The following is a 20,720-nucleotide window of genomic DNA, read 5'->3' on the forward strand; positions in this document are numbered from 1 at the left end:
GTTCATGAGAAAAAAATGACAAATGGTGTCTTTACTTTCTTTGTAGTTTTTTTATTGATGAAAGTCTTGGGAATGTCTATGGAATGAATAAATGAAGGCTGACAGTATGACAGAGCCTGGGAGAGATTGAACTGGAGTAGCTTTTGGTCTCTTCATTAAAAAAGAAAGGAAAAAAAAAGGTCAGAGTCCTCTGCATCACCTCAGGAGGTAAATTACCTTTGAGGAAATGAAGAGGCTTCTCTATGACAGGAAGAGGGCTCCCCCAGACAACAACCCAATTGTTTTGGAAAGGGGGTGTAATTAGAATTCCCATATGTTCTGGAGACCATCCTGGGACCACCCTTGGAAAGACTGGATGGGAAAGGGATCTTGTAGGGCCAGAAGGCCTCTTAAAGGATAGGCAGCTGGCACTTGCTGATGTAGGATCTTAGGGAGGGCTGGGAGCAGTGGTTCTGGGCTGTGAGGTGACACTCCCCGCAACAAACAGGGCTGATTTGGGCCCTGAGGAATCTGAATACATGGGGCTGGCTTCTCAGCTCTGCTGCCGGCTAAGCATGAGGGAGGGATCACTTCACCCTCTAAAGACACCCAAAGTGAAGTGCCATAACTGAGTGGAGGTTCCTGTCCTTAGCATCCTTGAGTGGTGTTTGCATGTGACATGATGTAGCCAGAGCAGCATCCACACCTACAGTTCTGGCTGCAGGAACTAGCTGGGCAGTGGGGCTTCGGTGTGGAAGGCACAAGTTACCTCAGGCTTCCAAAGTCTGGAGCAAATGCACATGCATGCATGTGTGTGTGTGTGTGTGAAATCTGGGTTCTTGTCTTATTTGCCCTCTCCATTCTGGAACAGGTCACACGTGTTACTGAAGACATAGGGAAGGGCTCTGCAGGAGGCCTCTGAGTTACTTTCTAGCTTTGAAAGATTAAAACAATATCTTATTTTGCATATCACTTTTAAACATTTCCCTCTTATCTGCTGTTGCTATACCCTGTGAGGCAGGCAGGGAGAGACTTAACCTCCAGTTTCTCTTGAGACCACTTAATGAAAGGTTGTCTTCCTCCAGCTGCTCCCTTCCACAGGTCCTGGGACCTACTAATTCCATGGCCAGGGGCTATACAGGAAGATAAGACTGAGGCTGCAGGGAGCATCTAGTCTGGTTGGAAAGCCATGACATGGGGATAAGGATAACATCCAGCAGAACATGAGAAACTAGGTGTGGTGACTTAAAATATCTGTGATGGGGACTTAGGGTTAGTCTAGATCTTATCCTTTTCCAAATAACTTTAAAAATCAGCTTGTTAAGTGCCACAGAAATTCCTCTCGAAACAATAGAAAAAGTACAAAGTTAACAGAGTATATTGAAAATATAAGCAAAACATAGTGATTTAAAAACATATGCTTGGACGTGGTTGCATAGTGTAGTGGTTAGCATGTCTGCTTTACACGCAGAAGGTCCTGGGTTCACACCCCAGTGCAGCCATGGTCCACAGTCTATGGCCATGCCACCCTGAACAGGCCTGATGCATTATGATCTTGGAAGCTAAGTAGGGTCTGGCCTGGTTAGTGCTTGGATGGGAGACCGCCTAGGAAGACCAGGTGCCGTAGGCATAAATAATAATAATAAATTTTAAAAATATGCTAGAGAGGATCAAACTCCAAATTTGGTTTCTTGAAAAAGAAAACTAATAAAATTGACAACCCTGACAAGATTTATAAGATCATAAAAAGGGAAGGCATAAATAAATATCGGGAATGAAAAAAGGGACATAATTATAGGTACAGTAGAGACCTAAATGATAGAGAATATTATAAACAACTGTGTGCCAGTAAATTTTAAAACTGTAGAAAATGTACATATATGTACATGTAATATAATGTTTGAAAAAAGAGGAAATACTTTTATGCTCATGTTATGAGTTTCATATTCTTAATAAGACAAGGACATAAAATTCTTTTTAAAGGCCAATCCCGCTAGGGAATTCAAATATAAAAATCTAATCACAATATTAGTAAATTGAATCCAACAATGTTTAAAAATATAACATGATCACATTGGGTTTTGCAATGAACTGAAAGTTCATTTGTGTCCCCCCAAACTGAGAGAAAGTAATTGCACCATATAATCAACAAAGAATCATTATGTAAGGTCTGGAGTCTAGAGGTTGTGTTAAAAACTCAGGCTTGAACATTGCCTGTCTGAGGTGTTCAGCTTATATGGTCTTTACAAGGTGGGATCCTTATTCTAATTGGTCCCTGCAGTTGGGGGCTTATTGAGGGCAGTTGTGGTTGACGTTTTTGTGGTTTTGGGTGTTCCCATTACGTGCCAGTTGACGATACTGTCATGGCTTTCATGGAATCCATTTTGTAAAGTCCCCAAAGTCCTCAATTCTTTATGCTGTATGCAAAATATTTCACAGAAGAGAAACCATGAATGGCCAAAAAATATTTTTAAAAAATTTTCGAAAAGATGTTCAACCTCATTAGAAATTAGAAAAATGTACATTAAAACCACTGTAAGATATCTTTGCATAATTACCAGATGGACAAAAATTAAAGTCAGCATATCAAAGGCTAGTGAGGATAAGAAGCAGAGGAAATACACAGAAGCCATTGGTGAAAGTGTAAATGGATACACTAGTTTTGGGGAAAAAATTATTATAAACTGAGATGCAGTGATTCCATTACACACTTTAGGAAAACAAAATCTTGCACATGCTCACTGTGAGGAACATCATTCTAATAACCATAATTGGGGGGTAATGGTGGTGAAGACCTCCACGAAAGGAGAATGGATCCACAAACTGTGGTCTATTTACACACTGTAATATTACAGAGCTGTGCTGCCCAATACTGTAGTTAGTTACAAGTGCCTGTTGAGCCCTTGAAATGCGGCTAGTCCTAATTGTACCAAGTGTAAAACACACTAGTTAGAAGATTTAGTACGAAAAAAGATAATGTAAAACACTTTCAGAATCTTTTATATTAATTACATCTTGAAATAATTGGATTAAATAAAATACACTAAAATCAACTTCACCCGCTTTTCTTTTGCTTAACTTGATTTTAAAAAGTTTAAAAAACCCGTTTTTACCTGACAGTGCTGCGTTGAAAAGGAACAAACCATATGTACAGGCAGCGAAACGCACAAACCTTCGGAACAGCTTTTGGTAAAAAAAGCAAGACCTAAAAGAGAGCCTACTGCTATGTACCATTACAAGATCATGTTGGACCAGTAAGTTTCTTAACACTCCACGCGCAACATAGCGATGACAAGCCATTACCACAGCAAGTAGAAAAATACTAAACAAGCCACACCGCAGACATGTGATGCAACTTCAAAGCAAAAAGCGTCATACACAATTCGACCTTTTTTTTAAACTTCATAAGTAGCCTTGCCGGAACAAGGCCTCAAAAAATTGGGTTAAGACTCAGAGTTGTTCCTCTCCACGGAAATCTTTAGTAAAAGGCGAAAGATTTATACGATCTGAAGAGAAACCAGAGTATGATCCCGTTTTCTATAACTCACACCTCGGGTAAAAGAAACTCCTTGTGCGCTGACGGTGGCTAGATAACGCCAAGAATCAGTGCATGAATAAAAATTCCCAGGTTATTCTGTAATTAAAATCCTAACTATTAGAAAATATAAGTGGAAGAAAAATTTAAGTTTTGTCGTTTTAAACTTGTACTTGGTGCAGTGCACTGTGGGTATGCAAATCAGGAGAGTTGCTTTTGCCATTAGGGAAATATCTTAGTATTCATACGGTACCTTGCGTCACCGTTAGGGGGCGAAGCGGAGATTGGCTGGCTGAGACCTAAACGCCGTCCTGATCAGAGACGAGTTTTATGTTTTATGCATTTATACATCGGAGTTTGATTTCTGTTAATTAAAAACTTTGCTGTTAAATTGAAAAAGAATTAGAAAGTAAGATTAATCTAAAATTCAGGGCGGTGGTTCCTTCCTTCGATAGGGAGTGAGAAGTGTGACTAGGGAAGGACACACAGGGGTTTTCAAAGTCCAATTTTCTTAAGCTGCGTGGTGGACGCACGAGTGTTTGGTTTGTTGTTTTTTCACACGTGCACCTCCAGAGTATACACTTTTGAATAGTCTGCATTTTTGTCTGCCGTTTGAAAAAAGGTCCCTGGCAGTGTCCTGTTTAAATCTGGAGTTTGCATGCTGGGTTTCAGGTTTCCTTCCCTACCTGATGCCACTTGTTTGGGATGAAATCTTGTATTCTATTTTCAGACCTCGCGTTTCCTTATCCTGTACTTTTAAAATGTGCTGTTCGCTCCTCTGAGGCTCTCTGCTACCAGATCCTATCAGCCTACACCGACTCCTCCAACCGTGGTAACTGAACAACCTTGGGAAAGGAAGTTGCAGCTCTTCCCCGCCCCCAGCTGCTTGTGTAAACAGTCCGCTTCCCAAGTTTGACACCTCTGAGCTGGCATGTTTGTTTTTCATTTTGCTGGTTCTTTAGCTAACAAGTATTCATATTTGACACGTATTTGATTTAAATTTTTCAAATACTGTATATTTAAAAAATATCTTTACTGCATATAATTCACGTGCCACGCAATTTACCCACTGAAAGTGTATAATTCAATGGTTTTCAGTATATTCACAGAATTATACAATCATCACCACAATCTAATTTTGGAACATTTTTGTCACTCCCCAAAAGAAACAATTCATTAGCAGTTACCCCCCGCCCCCCAAGACTCTGGCAGCCACTAATGTGCTTTCTGTCTCTAAAGTGCCTATTCTGGACATTTCATATATAGTCATTTCTCAGTATCTGCTGAAGATTGGTTCTGGGACCCCCGTGGATACCAAAATCTCTGCATGCTTAAGTTCCATATATAAAATGTCATAGTATTTGCACATAACCTACAGACATCTATATACTTAATTATTTTTAATTTTTATTAAATTTATTGGGGTGACGTTGGTTAATAAAATTATATAGGTTTCAAGTGTACACTTTAAAAATACATTATCTGTATATTGCATTGCATGATCACCACCCAAAGTCAAATCTCCTTCTGTGACCATATATTTCTTCCCCTTTACCCTTATTTACTCCTCTCTTTTCCCCTTTCCCTCCGATAACCACTAAACTGTTGTCTGTGTCTATGAGTTTTTGGTTTTTGTCTTGTTCGTTTGTTGCTTTCAGTTTTATATCCCACATATGAGTGAAATCATATGGTTCTCAACTTTTTCTGTCTGACTTATTTTGCTTAGCATGGTAATCTCAAGATCCATCCATGTTGTCACAAATGGCAGTATTTCATCTTTTCTTAATGTACCACATCTTTATTCAATCATTTATCGAAGGACTATATACTTTAAATCATATCTAGATTACTTATAATACCTGATACAGTGTAAATGCCATGCAAATAATTGTTATACTGATAGTTTAGGGAATAATGACAAGAAAGAAGTTTGTACAGTACATGTCCAGTATAAATGCAACCATTGCAGGTCTAACTACAAAGTACACCAAGAACAATGTAACATTCCCCCCCACCCCCAAATATATTCCATCAGTGGTTGGTTGGCCAATTTAAATGGAAGCAGATAACCTATAGCCTTTTGTGACTGGCCTTTTTCACTTAGCATAATGTTTGCAAGGTTTATCCATGCAAACACATGTTTTGATACTCTTTTGGGTGGTTGCTACATTTCACAATGCAATGGAAAGTTAGAGACCCAGGGAGATGAAAAGTTCCTGCCCTATGATAATAACTATACCTCACAGGGCTTGGCCAGGGGATAATGCACTGATATATGTTTAAACAGATGCAAAGAAAGAATATTCTGTGCATTGTAAATATTCATACTCTCAGTTATTTTATTACTTTTAAATGTAAACAATGGTAAATACCCAAGAGAGTTGATACTTACCGTCGTAATTTTTTTATTTTAATTTTTAACATAATTCCTTTTGTTCTTGAACTTGTTTTTCCACTTCCACTTACAAATATATTTTTATACCTGAAAGTGTTTTATTGATTACTCAATCATACTTTTGATGACAAAATAAGTACATTGAATTTTAAAACTTTTTCCACATCCTTTGACCTTAAAGTTCTATGCATTAATGTTTTTCTCTTGGGCTGATTTATTATTACAATTATTAGTAATACATGCTTTATGAATTCACTATAAATATATTATAAATTTTGATGATTATTAAACATAAAAGTGTCATGTTATTGGAACTGATCTCTTAATTAGATGGATACATATTACTTATTGCTAGAAGAGAGAGGGTTTAGTTCCAATGTTATTTTTTTTCACTTTCTAGCTGTAACCTAAGACACCTCGTTCCCATAAATCAGTAGATGGAAGGAGTTTCAACAATGTCACTCACTATCATATAATAAACAACCAGGTGACAACTGGATTAAAGCTTCCTTAAATTCTGTTGGAAAAAAATTCTGTTGAAAATCTTTTAATTTACAAAAGAATTTATTGCCCAGACTCATTGACTTCTTCAGAATGGATACAACTATTTTAAATTGACATTTGTTGGGAGATTTGAATGTTTCTCTATCCTCCAGCATTGCACCTGGGTGAGGTTTAGGGTGGACAACAGGAAGACCTTTATTTTGTGAAGTGGGAGAAGCGCAATTAGCAGAAGGAAGGCAAGAAAGAAGATCTCCGAAAGTCAAGCACTCACCTGGCCACCTCTCCTTTATGCTGGAACCAAAGTCAGCTGTCCTGTGTCAGTGAGAGTGGTTCAGTGATTTTTGCCTTGGGTGTGGATGTTGGGAGCTTCTTGGCCTAGGGTAGCAGCAATAAAAATAATTGTGTTTTGTGCTGTCCAAAATGGCAACTGCTACTCACATGTGACTACCGAGCACTTGAAATGTGACTAGTGTGTCTAAGGAACTGAATTTTAAATTTTATTTAATTTTAATTAATTAAATTCAAATAGTCAACATGGCTAGTGGCTACCACATCGGACAGAACAGAACTAGGGATTCAGCAATGTCCTGGGCTTGGTTTTTCACTTGACCAGGGGACTGTACTGTTGAGTTTTGTCTCGCCGGGGGAGGAGATGGGAGTCTAGTCTTTTCTCTTCTAAAGTTAGGTCAAAGCATCCCTCACCCCTAACCCCCATCCCCATTCCGTTACAGAGAACCCCAAGGGAAAATCTTGAGACATCTGAGACCAAAATCTTAAAGCAATGTGAAGATTCCTGGGACTGAAAGGAAGCATGGATGGCAATCCCAGATCCACCTTCTGCCTTTGTGACCTGCAGCACTCTAAGCATCCATTTCTCCTGAGTTTAAATGAATTCTTTTGTCCTGGCTGTCAGCCTTGGAGGCAAACAACCCAAGAAAGAGACAATGGGCAGGAGTTATTGTCCAAGGAGAGACAAGCAAGCTGAGCCTGTCAGTCAGGACAAAAGCAGTCCAGGGAACTCTGAGTTGTAAATGGTCAACAGACCACATAGAGTGGCTTCCCACATGGGATGGTTATGAGGATGAAACTCAGAGATGAAGGTGGCTGTGATGATCTACTTTGTGTCAACCTGCCTAAGGGATGCCCAGATAGCTGGTAAAACATTATTTCTAGATGTATCTGTGAGGGTATTTCTGAAAGAGATTAGTATTTGAATCAGTAGAGTAAGTGAAGATCACCCTAACCAATGTGGTGGGCATCATCAATCCATGGAGGGCCCAAATAGAACAAAAAGGCAGAGGAAGAGTGAATTTACCCTCTCTGTGTGAGCTGGGACATTCATCTCCTGTCCTAGGACTTCGGCACTCCTGGTTCTTGGGCCTTAGATCCAGACTTACATCATTGGCGACTCTGGTTCTCAAGTTTTTGAATTTGGACTAGAACTACATCACAGGTTTCCCTGGGCCTCCAGCACCAAGATAGCAGATCATGGGACCTCTCAACCTCCATAATTGCATGAGCCAGTCCTTCATAATAAATCTATGTATTCATATATAACCTGTTGGTTCTGTTTCTCTGGGGGACCCTGACTAATACAGTGGCCCTCCTATTAAATTCTCTGAGGAAGGAAGGGGGACAAAGAAAGAAAAGCAAGAAAATGATTACCTTGGAAAGTCAGGTTGGTGTCTGACTCTTTGGGTTAGAGAAGGGATTGCAGTGAGAAAGGGGCAAGGGCGAGTGTGCTGACAGGGTCTTGGAGTCTGGTTACCCACAAGGCGTTTGGTAAGCACACTGCATATTCAGAACCCTTCAGGTGCAGAAGAATTACAAATCTTTTCCAATATAACTAGCATTAAATGCTGAAGACTCATCCTAAGCAAAGAAAATAAACTAGAACTGAGCAACGACTCCAACAAATAACAGCTCATAGAAAGGAAAGAGTTGTTAAGAAAGTGCACTAAGTCTTTTATTTAAATAAGATTAGCTCTGCCAAAGCAATGCCTAAAGTTGGGGGAAAATTATGTAAAACATCTCAATAATTATTTATACTAAGGACATCCAGATATTATAACATTTGGATCTATCAGATTAAACTGTATTAAAATCAATTTTACCTGTTTCTCTTTTTTAATGGGGCTTCTATAAAATTCAGAATTCCATCTGTACCTCGAGTTAAATTTGTATTGGAGAGAGCCACAATGAAAACGAGCCAACTATGGAGAGCAGAATATGTGAATATGAACAACTGTGTGAACAGGGAGTATGAACGCCAGAGCATACGCTATTATATAGTTCCAAAGCAGGAAAAGGAAAAGGTAAAAAACCGCATTGCTTCATGAGGTTAAACAGAATGGAATAGTGAGCAGGAAAGAGATAAATAGTACTCAAGTGAATGAATACTGCTATCGGGAGAACGTTTGCATAACAAGAAGAACTACAAGACACAACACTCTTGTTACTTAACCAAGACACAAACTAGAGTTATTACATTTCATCTATTTTTAAACAACATAGATAGCCTTGTGAAAACAAGGCCTCAAAAAATTAGGTTAAGACTCAGAATTGTTCCTCTCCACGGAAATCTTTAGTAAAAGGCGAAAGATTTGTACGATCTGAAGAGAAACCAGAGTATAGTAATTGTTTCCCCGAACTCATTTTTCAGGAAACTGTAACTCCTACTGCACTGATGGTGGCTAATTATCCCAAGAGTTACTGCCTGCAGAAATTTAGCCAAGGAATACTGAACATAATATCTTCAAACCTAGGAAACTTGAGAAAGAAAATTTTTTTTTTTCCTGAAAACAATTGTACTGTTTGCAGCATGTCATCAGTATGCAGATGAGATCTGAATAATCACCCTTTAAACTCCGGAAATGATTTAGTATTCAAATTTTGCTCTGAGGCCCCAGTTAAGGGTCAAAGTGGAGGCTTGGCTGCCTGTGATCTAAACCCCATCCTAGTCAACTAGAGAGAACTTCTGCTTTTATCTGTTCATACATTGGGACTTTGAGTAAGATTTCTTTTAAGTAAAGACATTTTGTGATAATTGGGGCCAGGGCAGGCCACGAGGATAGCAAAGAAATGGTGAGCACAAAATTTGGGATAATGGTTACCCACAGTGGGGAATGAGGGCTGCGATTGGGGAAAGGCCCACGGAGGGGGTTCAAAGGTATTGGCAATATGTTTTTTCTTAAACTGGGAGGGAGGCATCAAGGTTTCATTTTATTACTTTTTTATTATATTCATGTATATCATATGCATGAACATTGCAATCTTCCCCTTCATTGGGTCTACTTTTATGTCTTTCAATATACTTGTATAATTTGACCATAAGAATTTTTTGTTAGATTTACTTTATGCTTATTATCTTATAGTTTTTGTGGCTACTGTAGATTTTTTAAAATTATAATTTATAGTTGCTTATTGCTGGTATACAGTAATGCAGTTGAGTTTTATTTATTGCTCTTGCATTCAGCAATTTTAAACTCTAGTTCTCATAGATTCTCTGTAGATTCTGTTGGATGTTATATGTAAAAAGTATATCATCTGAAAGTGATGTGGACGAAAAGGGACCATATACTAAACTGGACAAACTTAGGGGAGGCCAGTATGGTGGACCTACAAACTCAAATACTAAAATTAACCACATAGGATGATCTGATGTAAAATATTCCTAATTAAAGTAGGTCATGGTGAATAGTCACCTCCTGGGCCTGTAGCTTTCTTGACAAAGGTCAATCTTTACCTTAAGTGAGACTGTCTATTGTCTTTTTGCATCTAAGATAACATACTCTTGGAATGTCAGAGTAATCCCTTTTTTTCCAGACCCCTCAGGGCACAACCCACTGCACCAGAGAATGAGACCACAGAACCCCTTATTATCTTGTCCGCCCCCCCACACCATCTCTATGTGCTGTAAATGTTAATTATTAACTCCCCTGTACCCACCAGTGTAAAAGAAGTATGTGTCCCTTCTTTTCACTTTTTATCCAATCTCAGAAATTTCCCTGCTTTCCTTTCCCCTGCCCACTTAATCTACCAACAATGGATATCATGTAACCCTCCTTATGTTTCCTCCATTGATTCTAATATAAAAAATAGGCTGCAAAACTGCCATTCTCTGGAGCATTTCTCAATCTGTTGAGATTTTGCTTCCTGGCTATTGTTGTCAGTTTGGCTCAAACTTATTAAAATTTTCTATAGGTTTGGATGTTTCTTACATCAACAGTGATAACTTCATTTTTTCCTTACAAGTCCTATACTTTCTATTATTTCTTTTTCTTGTTTTACATCTCATCGGGCACTCTGATACAGACATTGAACTGAAGTGATTACAGTATCTTATTCTGATCATAGCTTTTAGTGGACTCCCGTTAAGAGTGAAGTTTGCTGTAGACAGGTGGAGACTTCATGGGTCCTTCACTTCAGCTGCCGCCTTCATGAAATTCTTAATAATTTTTGAATACAGGCCCTGCATCTTCTTTTTGCCCTAGGCCTTAAATGATTTCTGGTAGAAACTCTTTTGATTAAGCTAATTCCAGTCTATTCTTAGTTGGCTTTGATTTTTTTTTAAATAGTATATGTAGATCTTAAGACAATCATCAATTTTCCCTTTTTACCTATTAACGTTGTTAAAAAACAAAACAGAGTAAATCTGAAGATCTAATTAATTAAGCAATTCATGAATTGGGCAGCATCCCATCTAGCAACTAGAAGGACACTCGAGGGGTTGTACAAAATAGAAGGTTTGTATAGGTAGAAAGAGAGTGGGACTAAGAAGTTAAAGTTATTTGAGGCAAAGACAACTTCCCTTAGGAGAGAACAGGGAGTTTTATCAGGCAGATTGCTTCACTCATGTGGATCAGGAAATTTCAAACTGATAGGTTTAAAATTCCACCCCTTGGAAAGGCTGAAACTGCAGTTAGTTTAGGTATTAAATCCAGTTTTGGTATCCTGGGCTTTTAGCACAAATGATGTCATTTTGGGCCTGTGGTTTTCTCTTTAACATTGTGGAAAATTATATTCACAGATTTTCTATGATATATCATTCCTATATTCATAGCCTAAACTCGATTTGGCAATAATGTATTTAAAATAGATTTTTAAAAGAAGTTTTAAATTTACAGAAAAATTGTGCAGATAGTGCAGAGTTCCCATATATCCCACACCCAGGTGCCGCTATCATTAACATGTTACTAGTATGCTTCAAAGAAGCAACTTTCATGTATTCATCCAACAATTCTTGAGGCCAAGAACCAGGCTTTTGTCTAAGGGCCCACAGTGAGGAAGAGGTGGAATGAGTGATGGTTCCCAGGTTTCCTGACAACTGCTGCAGGCTCTGCCTTTCTGGGCCTGTGCTTCTGCAGCTATGTTAGAGTTTCTGGATCCCATGATGCGCATAGGACTTCGGGGAAACTAGGGGCCTTGTCTGAGGCTATAAGGTGGTCAGACACTTTTTAGTGCTTCTGGACCAGTCTGGGTCTCAGAGCATCCGGAGGTCTGACACTGGCTTCTGGGAGCAGCCAGCACTCACTGCCTGGCCTTGGAAGTCTTGAAGTGCCTGGGGGTCCAGTCTTGCTCTTCCTCCCAAAGTCTTACATACAATCCAATGGCATGGACCACTTCTCCTCTGAGCCCGGGGCCCCGTTCAGCCTGGATTTGGAAGGAGGGAAAGTTCCTCTCTCAGAGGATGCTGGGTTGTGGGGCTGTAGGCAGCGTTTTAAGGGGCTTCTTGGTCTAGGAATTAGCAATGGCCTGTGCTTATATTTCCACATGACCATGAGGCTCAACTGTAGGGTTTTCTCTAATGAGATCGTGAGCTGGAAGAAAGGATGGGAGCCTAGTCCTTCCTTCCACAGTTAGGTCAATGTCCTCTCTGCCCACCCCCATTACTTGCCTCCCCAGGCTCCCTTTCACAGAGGGCCCCAAAGGAAGATCTTGGCAGGCCTAGTCTGAGAGGCCAGAGACTTAAGCGATGCAGAGAATTCTGGAGGCTGAAAAGCAGAGGAACGGTCTTTTGGTTTTCAGATCAGAGTGTAAATCTCAGATTCAGTGGGTCTGGCTGTGGGACCTCGGGCGAGCACTGCAGCCCTCTGAGACTCAGTTTCCCTGGGTGTTAAATGGCTCCTGCGCTGCCAGTTTCGAGGGAAACAATTCAAGAGGGATGCAAAGGTAGTATCGATTCCCTAGGCAAGACAAGCAGTTTCAACTGGCGCAGCTGGGACAAAGGCAAGTCCAAGGGCAGGTCAGAGCGGCGCCTGGGTCAGTTTCTACTCGGTTCTTCTGTGAGACTGACACGCAGGGGCGAAAGCGACTCCGCCCCGCCCGCCCGCACACCTAGCAGCTGCAGACCATTCGCGTTCTGATAGGTGGGCACAACCTGCACTCGAATAGGGTCGGGCGCGGGAAGGGGCGAGCCCTCGATTTGGCTGGGAGGAGCGCGGAGCAACGTGAGGAACGCGGCGCCGGGAGGGGAGGTAGGCTGGGGCGCGCGACCTTCTCTGGCAGGCAGGACACGGAGAGCGGACGTGCACGGCTGGCGAAACGCAGGCGGCGCGGAGGACAGCCGGCGGAGCGCCGGGGCTTCGGCCGCGCCGGGCCGGAGGCGGGGCAGGAAGGCACGGGCGGCGCCGCCGCCGCCTTGCGCGCGGGCAGTGTGCTGTCTGCGGTCCCCCCGGGGGTGCCTACCGCCCCGGGCCCCTGCAGAGGGCACGTGTCAGCACGTTCCCGCCGTTGTCCTCTCATCCCATGTCATAGCCCCTCCCTCAGGCCTGGGACTACCCCCACCCGCGCGGCCCCATTATCCCCAGGCCCAACCCTCCGCCCTGACCCGCAGTCCTTTCTCCCCTTCACCCTCCAGTCTGCCGGAGAAGCGAGCCTTCCGCCCAGGCCCCCTGCAGAAGACCTTGTGAGCATGTTCTCACCCCTGTCATCTCATCCCTCTGCCTAGCTCGACCTCAAGTCTGGGGACCCCGGCCCCCTCTGGCCCTTTGTCCCTGGGGCCAGCCCTACGCTGACCGCAGGCTCGGCCCTAGCCCCTGAACCGGCGCGTCTCCCTCGGCAACGCACCGCGACCCAGGATGCAACCCACAGGAAGGTCGGCTCTCAGGGAGGCTGTGGCCCGCGACGAGCTGGCAGCCGACCTCCGGTGCAGCCTCTTTGCCTCGGCCCTGCAGAGCTACAAGCGTGACTCCGTGCTGCGACCCTTTCCCGCGTCCTATGCTCGTGGTGACTGCAAGGACTTTGAGGCCCTGGTGAGTGCGCTTTTTTTCCCGGTGCTGTCCACAGAGTCCCAAGCCAGGTGGCCTGTGGAACCCCTGTTATAAAAATGCCAGCCCTTAGACTTTCTGTTCCCTGCCGGGCCTTGGTGAAGGTTTCTGAGCTAAGAACACTCCCCACACCTAATGTCAACACTCCCAAAGCACTTTGTGGCTGCTTCCTTTTGTCAATGACAGGTGACTCCCAGGAGTGAAATGAGGAATTCAATAGTTGCATAGGCCTCCCCCAAGATTTCCTAGCGAGGCCAGCAATAGGGTGTTGATCTAAATCAGCTGACTCTGCCAAATAGGAAGTTACCCATCCCTTTGTAAATAATCAACACCAAAAGTAACCAAAGCCACTCAGACCTGATCTTCATAGTGAGGTAATACATGGGCAACACTCTTATAAATTGTAACATATAGTACACATGTGAGCTGTTATTTCTGATGATTCACAAGGCACTTAATTTCTTGCAGAGTTCACCTCAGGGGCAGCATTCCAGATAGCAGTTATCTTTGTAATCCAAATGTTTGGAATTATCTAGTTTCAAAATTTTATAAGAACTAGAAAACAGAAATAGTCTACAGTCATTAAAGACATTTAAAGATTTTCACTCAGAAAACTCTGGGCTTAGTTGGTTTCCTTGGTGAGTTCTATCAATCACTGAGGGAATAAGTTACTCCAATTTCAATATTCTTCTAGAATATTGAAAAAGAGGCTAATATAATCTTGATCCTAAATCTGGTAAGGATGAAACAAGAAAATTATAGGCCAGTGTTACTCATGAGTATAAATGTAGAAATCTCCTATAAAATATTAGGGTCCTGAATCTAGCAATGTATACAGAGAATAATTTCTCATCAACAGGTTGGGTTTATCCCAGGAATGCAAAATGAGTTCAACATTAAAAAATCAATAGTTATGAACCACATTGGCAGATTAAAGGAGATTTTTAGAATTATCTCTGATGAGGTGGTCAGTGTTGGGTTCCCTCTTTGCTATTACTCCCAGGAAGCTGGAAGACAAAGGTCCAGCCTCCTGGCTCTCACCTGGTCCATTGCAGACCAGGCTAGGGATGTGTTGAGGGCATTTCAGGCCTAGACCACGGTGCACAGGTGTTTCAACATACAGGGAGTGGAAGATCAGAGAAAGATAAGCCAACTGACTTCCCTCATGATTCTGCAAATTCAGATGTTCAATTCTGTAAGTTTGTGACATTAGAGCCTTGGAGATGAAACTTCCTTCAGTTTGTCAATAGATATTAATGGAGCGCCTGCTGTGGCCAGGTGCTGAGGATACAGAATTAAAGACCCAAGGGGAAGTTAACAGTGTACTAGCTGTACTGTGGGGTAAGCCCTATACAGTCATACCTTGGAGATATCCCGGGTTTGGTTTCAATGATAAAACAAGTTGTAATCTTTTTGCTGGCGGAGGGTCCTACCTTCAGTTTGTAAAAAAAAAATGCAACATCTGTGACGCACAGTAAAATGAGGTATGCCTGTATACAATGTGAAACCTAAAGCAGAGACCCTAGCCCTTGGCTGAGATTAGGGAACATGAACCAGGGGCGGTGGCTGATGCCATGCTGAGCCCCTAGGGGACATGGAGGATTTCAAGGAGCAGCGAGAAGGAAACTGGTATTCTAGGAGGAATAGTGGAATGGGCGGAAAGCCAGGAGCTCACTGAGGACAAGTCTGTATTTTCGTGTGGGTGTTGTGGGGAACAGGAAAAGATGAGGTCATCCAGAGCATGCACAGCTGGGCATGTCTTGCAAAGATGTATAGATTTTATCCCTGGGCAAGGGAAGGCATTGGTGCCATCTAGGATGCATTTCTGAAAGACCCCTGTGGTTTCAGAAGGAGAGGGATCTGTTCAGAAGGAGAGATTGGGGTCTGAGGGACCAAACTTATCAAAACGGTACCCTACAATGCACTTCATTAATTTTTACTAAGAAACATCCAAATGGGCTGGAATGCTCAGTACGTTCTCTTCCTGCTGGAAGGTCTTGGCAAACAGAATCAGGTTTGTTTGATGCATATGGGATAAATGCAACGAGAGATTGCATTGTTTTGATTTGTTCATGCTTTTTAAAAATTTATTTTTAATTACGCAAGTAAGGTTTGAATATATTCTTGTTATAAAAAATTCAAGTGATATCAATCAAGTAAAAGTGCCTTTGATAGAGCTCAGGCTATCCTGCATTCCTCCCCAAAGGTATCAGTGCTCTCAGTTCGGGGTACACCCTTTATCCCATACCTATTATCCTTTAGGAGAGCATGAGGTAGCCCCAAATAGCCACTTCTGCTATAAAGACAGGCTGTCCTTCACATGGGGTTCATTGTGCTGGTTCTGTAATGCACCCTTTCTTTCAAGGGCCACTGGAAAAACAGATTCTTACTATCCCATTCTATTGCCATATTCCTTATATGGTACCATTGTTAAGGAAACTAGCCCAGGCCATACAAATTCTTGGCTGTCTGTAGGCATGGCTTTAATGAGCAGTTTCCCAGGAGAAGGCCACTCACCAGGCAGCGCTTGGCACCACCTGTGGGAGCATGCGCCGTTCTTAGATAAACACACTTTAGGTTTCGTTTTGCCACACGTTTACATGAGTTACAGAAGAAATGAAAAAGCAAAGAACTTGGCATCTGGACCTGTATTTGACTCAGTGATTCACTTTGAAAGAAAAAGAAATGAGGTCTGGACTTGTCCTTCTGGATCATTTTGTGGTTACCTAAAGAAAGTATGGAGCTGTTAAAAATTCTCTCATTTTCATTGGCTGAGCTAAAAGCACTTGGAAGTAATGTGGAGTAGTTTATCATTTTCAGCCATTTTAAATTAATTTACCCCATACTACAAGGTGTCATTACACACCTATAACACATCTGTTGCAGTTTCTAAAAATTCAAGCTCTGGCTTGAATTACTTTATTGATGATTGCTTCCCTGAGAATACCCCCTGCTCAGCCAAGCTCACGGCTCTGGTTTCATTCTGTCACAGCTCCCAAAGTCCCAAATCATCTCTTAGGTGCCTTGTTTTGAGGATATTTCTATTGTGAGTCAGCTCTACAATTTTACACTGGGAGTTCTTTGTATTCCCGGTGCCTGGCCTGGGAGGTACTTCTCAGATATTTGAGGAATGATAGTAGGTATGTGCTGATTGTCTAGGCTGAGGGCTTCTGCCTTGTTCCTTGGGACAAGGGCTTATTAAGTCAGAGAATCTGTAGCATTCTTGGGATGTCCTGTACCCTTGACCATTGGCCCTCAAACTTCAGGTTTTATTTTTCCCCTAGGAAACCCCGTGCTCTGGTTCTCCATTAGGCTGGGGGGTGAAAATAGCTCCTTTGTATTAATTCCAGCCCCTCACTATTCCAAGTGGGTTTGAGGACCAGCATCATCATCACGTGGGAGATCTTTAGAAATGTAGACTACCAGGCCCCACACCAGACCTACCCAATCAAGATCTGCATCTAGCCCGCCCTCTTTCCATCTACTGTTTCAGGGCCTGAACTGCCTTAATTGGCTCTCCTGGTTCTGGTCTCTGGCTTGCACTCTGTAGACAAGCTAGACTGTCTGGGTTAAAAATATGAATAAGCTCCTCTGTGTCCTAACTCTGGGGCAGGCCTGCCCTCCACATTGCTATCCGCCTTGTTTCCTAGGCAAACGCTCCCTCATCCTTTAAGACACAGCTGGAACCTCATCTTACTCTGTGCCCTCACCCCCCAGCACTTAGGAGTCCTTCCTGTTTCCTTCACAGTATTTTAAATTTGCTCTCACAAATAATACTGTGATAAACATCGTTCTACATTAATCGTTGTTTATATCTCTAGTTATTTTCCTGCTATAAATTCCAAAAGGTGAAATTACTGGCTCAAAGGCTAGCAGACCTTTTTAAAGAAGGCTTCTGATGCTTATTTCCAGATTAGAAATTGAATATTAACATTTACTGAGGAGATCATTCTTTACAAGATTCTCAGCCTGGATTCACATTGGAATCACCTGGGAAGCTTTAACACCTCCTGCTCTGTGGGCTTCACCCCTAGAGATTCTGATTTAATTGATCTGAGGTGGAGCCTGGGCATTGGGATTTTTTTTTTTTTTTTTACTTATTTGCAGAAAATATGTTTTTTAAGTTTTTCCTATTGATTTGGTCATTTTCATGAGCACCAACCTGCCAGTAGTGAAGAAATGATAGTCAATAATTGTCCATTTAGGTACACACTTGATATCTCAAGTCAGCATTCTCAGTCTCTCAGATTACCTTTTTATTTCCCTACTCTCAAAGATGGTTTCTGAAGAGTGGGGGGGTAAATGTACAGATATATAAATATACAGATATAGACAGATATGATGTGATGTGGCTGTCAGTGGATATGTGGCTAGAAAGATTCTTCAACCTATGGAATGCTGATGTGGAGGACCCAGAGGTGGGATACATCTTTACAGTACAAACCACCTCCTCCCATTCCAACCACGCTAGAAATACAGGCCCTTCCTTAGATTGGTGAGCAGTATCTAACACTTATACAATACTAATAACCCTTACTACTTGATAAGTACTGTTCTGAGCTGTTTCTACATGGAACTCACTTAATCTTTCTAACAACTCAGTGATGTAGGTTCTATTATCTCTGTCAACATCAGCTAATCACTATACATACTGGTGGCAGACCACCCTCCAGCTCCCAGGTGTTGCTGCCATGAAGCCAGGATGGAGAATCACTCCTTTAAAGTGTCCCCATGATGACTCCTTTTGTGAAGAATTCTAGATTGTAGACTCCCACCCCTAATCTATTTTGATGACTCTGGATTTTCATACCTTAGGTTTGTGCAAAGCCAGGTGTACCTGTATGTAACTGCAGTGTCCACCTTCCAGCCTTCATCTTGGTAGCTAATCATCTCCACTCATCCCTCCCACCCCAATGTTCCAGGTATCACTCTATTTGTCTGGTCCTGAGGCTGGTGACTTTTGCTATACCTTTGGTTCATTTCCTTCCAGCCTGTCTGCCCACGTCTAGTAATTATGACTTCTGGTGTCTTCCTAGACAAGGATATTTTTCAGATGTCGTTCCTTTCCTGCTGCCAGCCCTTCCAGGACAACATTGCTTAACATCTAAACCCGAGTGTCCCCACCTTTTCCTGGTGATAAGAATCACCTGCGACAACTTCCGTTTTCAGATTCCTGGGCCTCATCCCCAGGAGATTGTGATGTTGGTGGTTGCAAAGCGTCCACTGGGCTGTCCTGTTACCGCTTGACTCAGCAAGGGGTTGAGTTGTCTCCCTCCAGGGTTATCAGTCTTCTTTCTCCTCTGCTCATCCCCTACCAGTTCTCTGCCCTTGACCTCTGAGTCACCCAAACCACCTCTTTCTTGAGAGACTTCCTTTCTTAAACTCCTATGACCACCCAGCACTGCCCACCATTCAGGCCTTGCCCAGGCTCCCCCAGCCACTTATCCAACTGGATCATTTTTCCCTAGAGCAGAGGCTGCAAAAATGTGACAGGTTTTTTTCCTCTAAACTTTTAGAAGTTGGGAAAGTAAAAATTGAAGCTTGCTGATTTCTTAAAAATAAATAAATAAATAAAAATCTGAGGCTCTGCAGCCTGAATCGAAGTCACTCTTGGGCAGAAATCACCTGGAATTGGGGTTTGGTAGCTGGGCCCTTTGCTAGGCCAGGGGTCTCTAGCTAAGTGCAGTTTTCACATGCTTTCTTAGACTCCCTCCTCATTTTCATCACCTGTCTGGCCCTGGGGTTCCCATTTGACTCTGGGAACACCTTGGGACAGGCTCTGTTCACTGCCTCTCTGCTAAACTCCTGCTCTCTCTCTGCCTTTCAGATCCTCCCTGTCCCTCCACATCTCACTCCCATCCTACCTGCTCCCTAAAACCTCTCTGCCTTCTCCCCAACCCTCAGAAATGCCTTCCTTCCCTCTGAACACTTAATGCCCCTTAATACAGTTGTTCGTAAATGCTTTCCACTGCCATGAGCTGTGGTTCTTAACTCTCATCTGGTTGGAGGGTGTTCTCTTTCCTGACCCCGCTGCATATTGCACATGACATATATCTTTTTCCCTTCCTTTGGCAGGGCTTAGGCACAACCAGTAGCTGTCTTGGTTGTATTTTGGGATGTGGGAGGGTGGGTGGGAAACTCCAGAAACATACTTGATTGGCTTCCCAAGCAGCCTCTTGAAGTTCTGCTGCAATTGCTCCTTTGGGCTGAAATCGTCCATTATAAATTTCTCCATTGATTTGGTAGGAGAGAATCACAGAGACAGACCCTGGAGTCAGGCTGCCTGGCTTCATATCCCTGCCACTGAAGAGCTGCATGACCCTAGGCAAGGTGCTTAACCCCTCCAAGCCTCAGTTTCTTCCCCTTTAAAATAGGCTGTTGTGAGGATAAAATGAGCTGCTGGCTGCACAGCTTTTAGCCCAGTGCCTGGCACATGATAAAGCCTTAATAGTAGCCATTACTTTCTTGTTCTGAAATTTGTGCCAAGTTCTAGGCTGGCTGCTGGGGCTCCCGGATACATAAGATGGAGTTGGCCCTCAGGAAGCGTTTGTCCCAGCCAGATGTGAGATGGCTCCAGAGAGTTAAGTACCAACATAGGATTCTGCATAGAGCACAGGGGAGTACAGGGGTCATCAATGGTCAGGGACAGAGGAGGTGGCTTTAGGCTGGCCATGAAGACTGAGTGAAATGTCATGCTGGGCAGCTGCAGAAGCACAGATAAGGAAAGACATAGGGCAGTTGAGGAGTGGTATAGGGGGAGCAGGTGAGAAGTGTGTGACCCGAGGTACTGTTTGGCAGAGACCGGACCAGGTTCCCAAGGGCCTTGTTAAGGGCAGGGCTGCTAGATTTAGCAAGTAAAATAGAAGCTACCTAGTTACATTTGAATTTTAGAGAAGCAACAAATAGTTTTTAAAGTGTAATTATGCTCCACTTATTGCATGGGTTATACTTACACTAAAAAATTTATCTGAAATTCAAATTTAACTGGATAGACTGTATTTTATCAGGCAACCCTACTTGTGTGCCTGGTCTGCAGAAG

The 20,720-nt window shown here is 42.5% G+C and overlaps 1 protein-coding gene and 2 non-coding genes across 7 annotated transcripts in view; 1 reads left to right on the top strand and 2 right to left on the bottom strand.

Annotated features, from left to right (window-relative positions):
* Positions 1–3,389: 3,389 nt before the first annotated feature.
* LOC111742042 lies at positions 3,390–3,505 on the bottom strand. The gene has a single exon (XR_002781166.1). It is a non-coding gene; the product is annotated as a U5 spliceosomal RNA (small nuclear RNA).
* A 5,424-nt stretch (positions 3,506–8,929) lies between these two features.
* LOC111742041 lies at positions 8,930–9,045 on the bottom strand. The gene has a single exon (XR_002781165.1). It is a non-coding gene; the product is annotated as a U5 spliceosomal RNA (small nuclear RNA).
* Positions 9,046–12,746: 3,701 nt separating this feature from the next.
* The window catches only part of PARP16 (poly(ADP-ribose) polymerase family member 16), a 21,683-nt gene continuing 13,709 nt past the window's right edge, over positions 12,747–20,720 (top strand). Inside the window, exons 1-2 of one of the 5 annotated variants that reach the window (XM_011363323.2) lie at positions 12,747–12,889; positions 13,273–13,666. In XM_011363323.2, the coding sequence (XP_011361625.1) occupies positions 13,493–13,666 (174 nt within the window). In that variant the 5' untranslated portion in view covers positions 12,747–12,889; positions 13,273–13,492. Of the gene's footprint in view, positions 12,890–12,918; positions 13,667–20,720 lie in introns of those variants that run through there. The other 4 variants (XM_023532503.1, XM_023532504.1, XM_011363322.2 and 1 more) reach the window with 4 other exon arrangements.

The sequence above is a fragment of the Pteropus vampyrus genome, unplaced genomic scaffold (assembly GCF_000151845.1).
Source record: "Pteropus vampyrus isolate Shadow unplaced genomic scaffold, Pvam_2.0 Scaffold85, whole genome shotgun sequence".
NCBI classification, from domain to species: domain Eukaryota; kingdom Metazoa; phylum Chordata; class Mammalia; order Chiroptera; family Pteropodidae; genus Pteropus; species Pteropus vampyrus.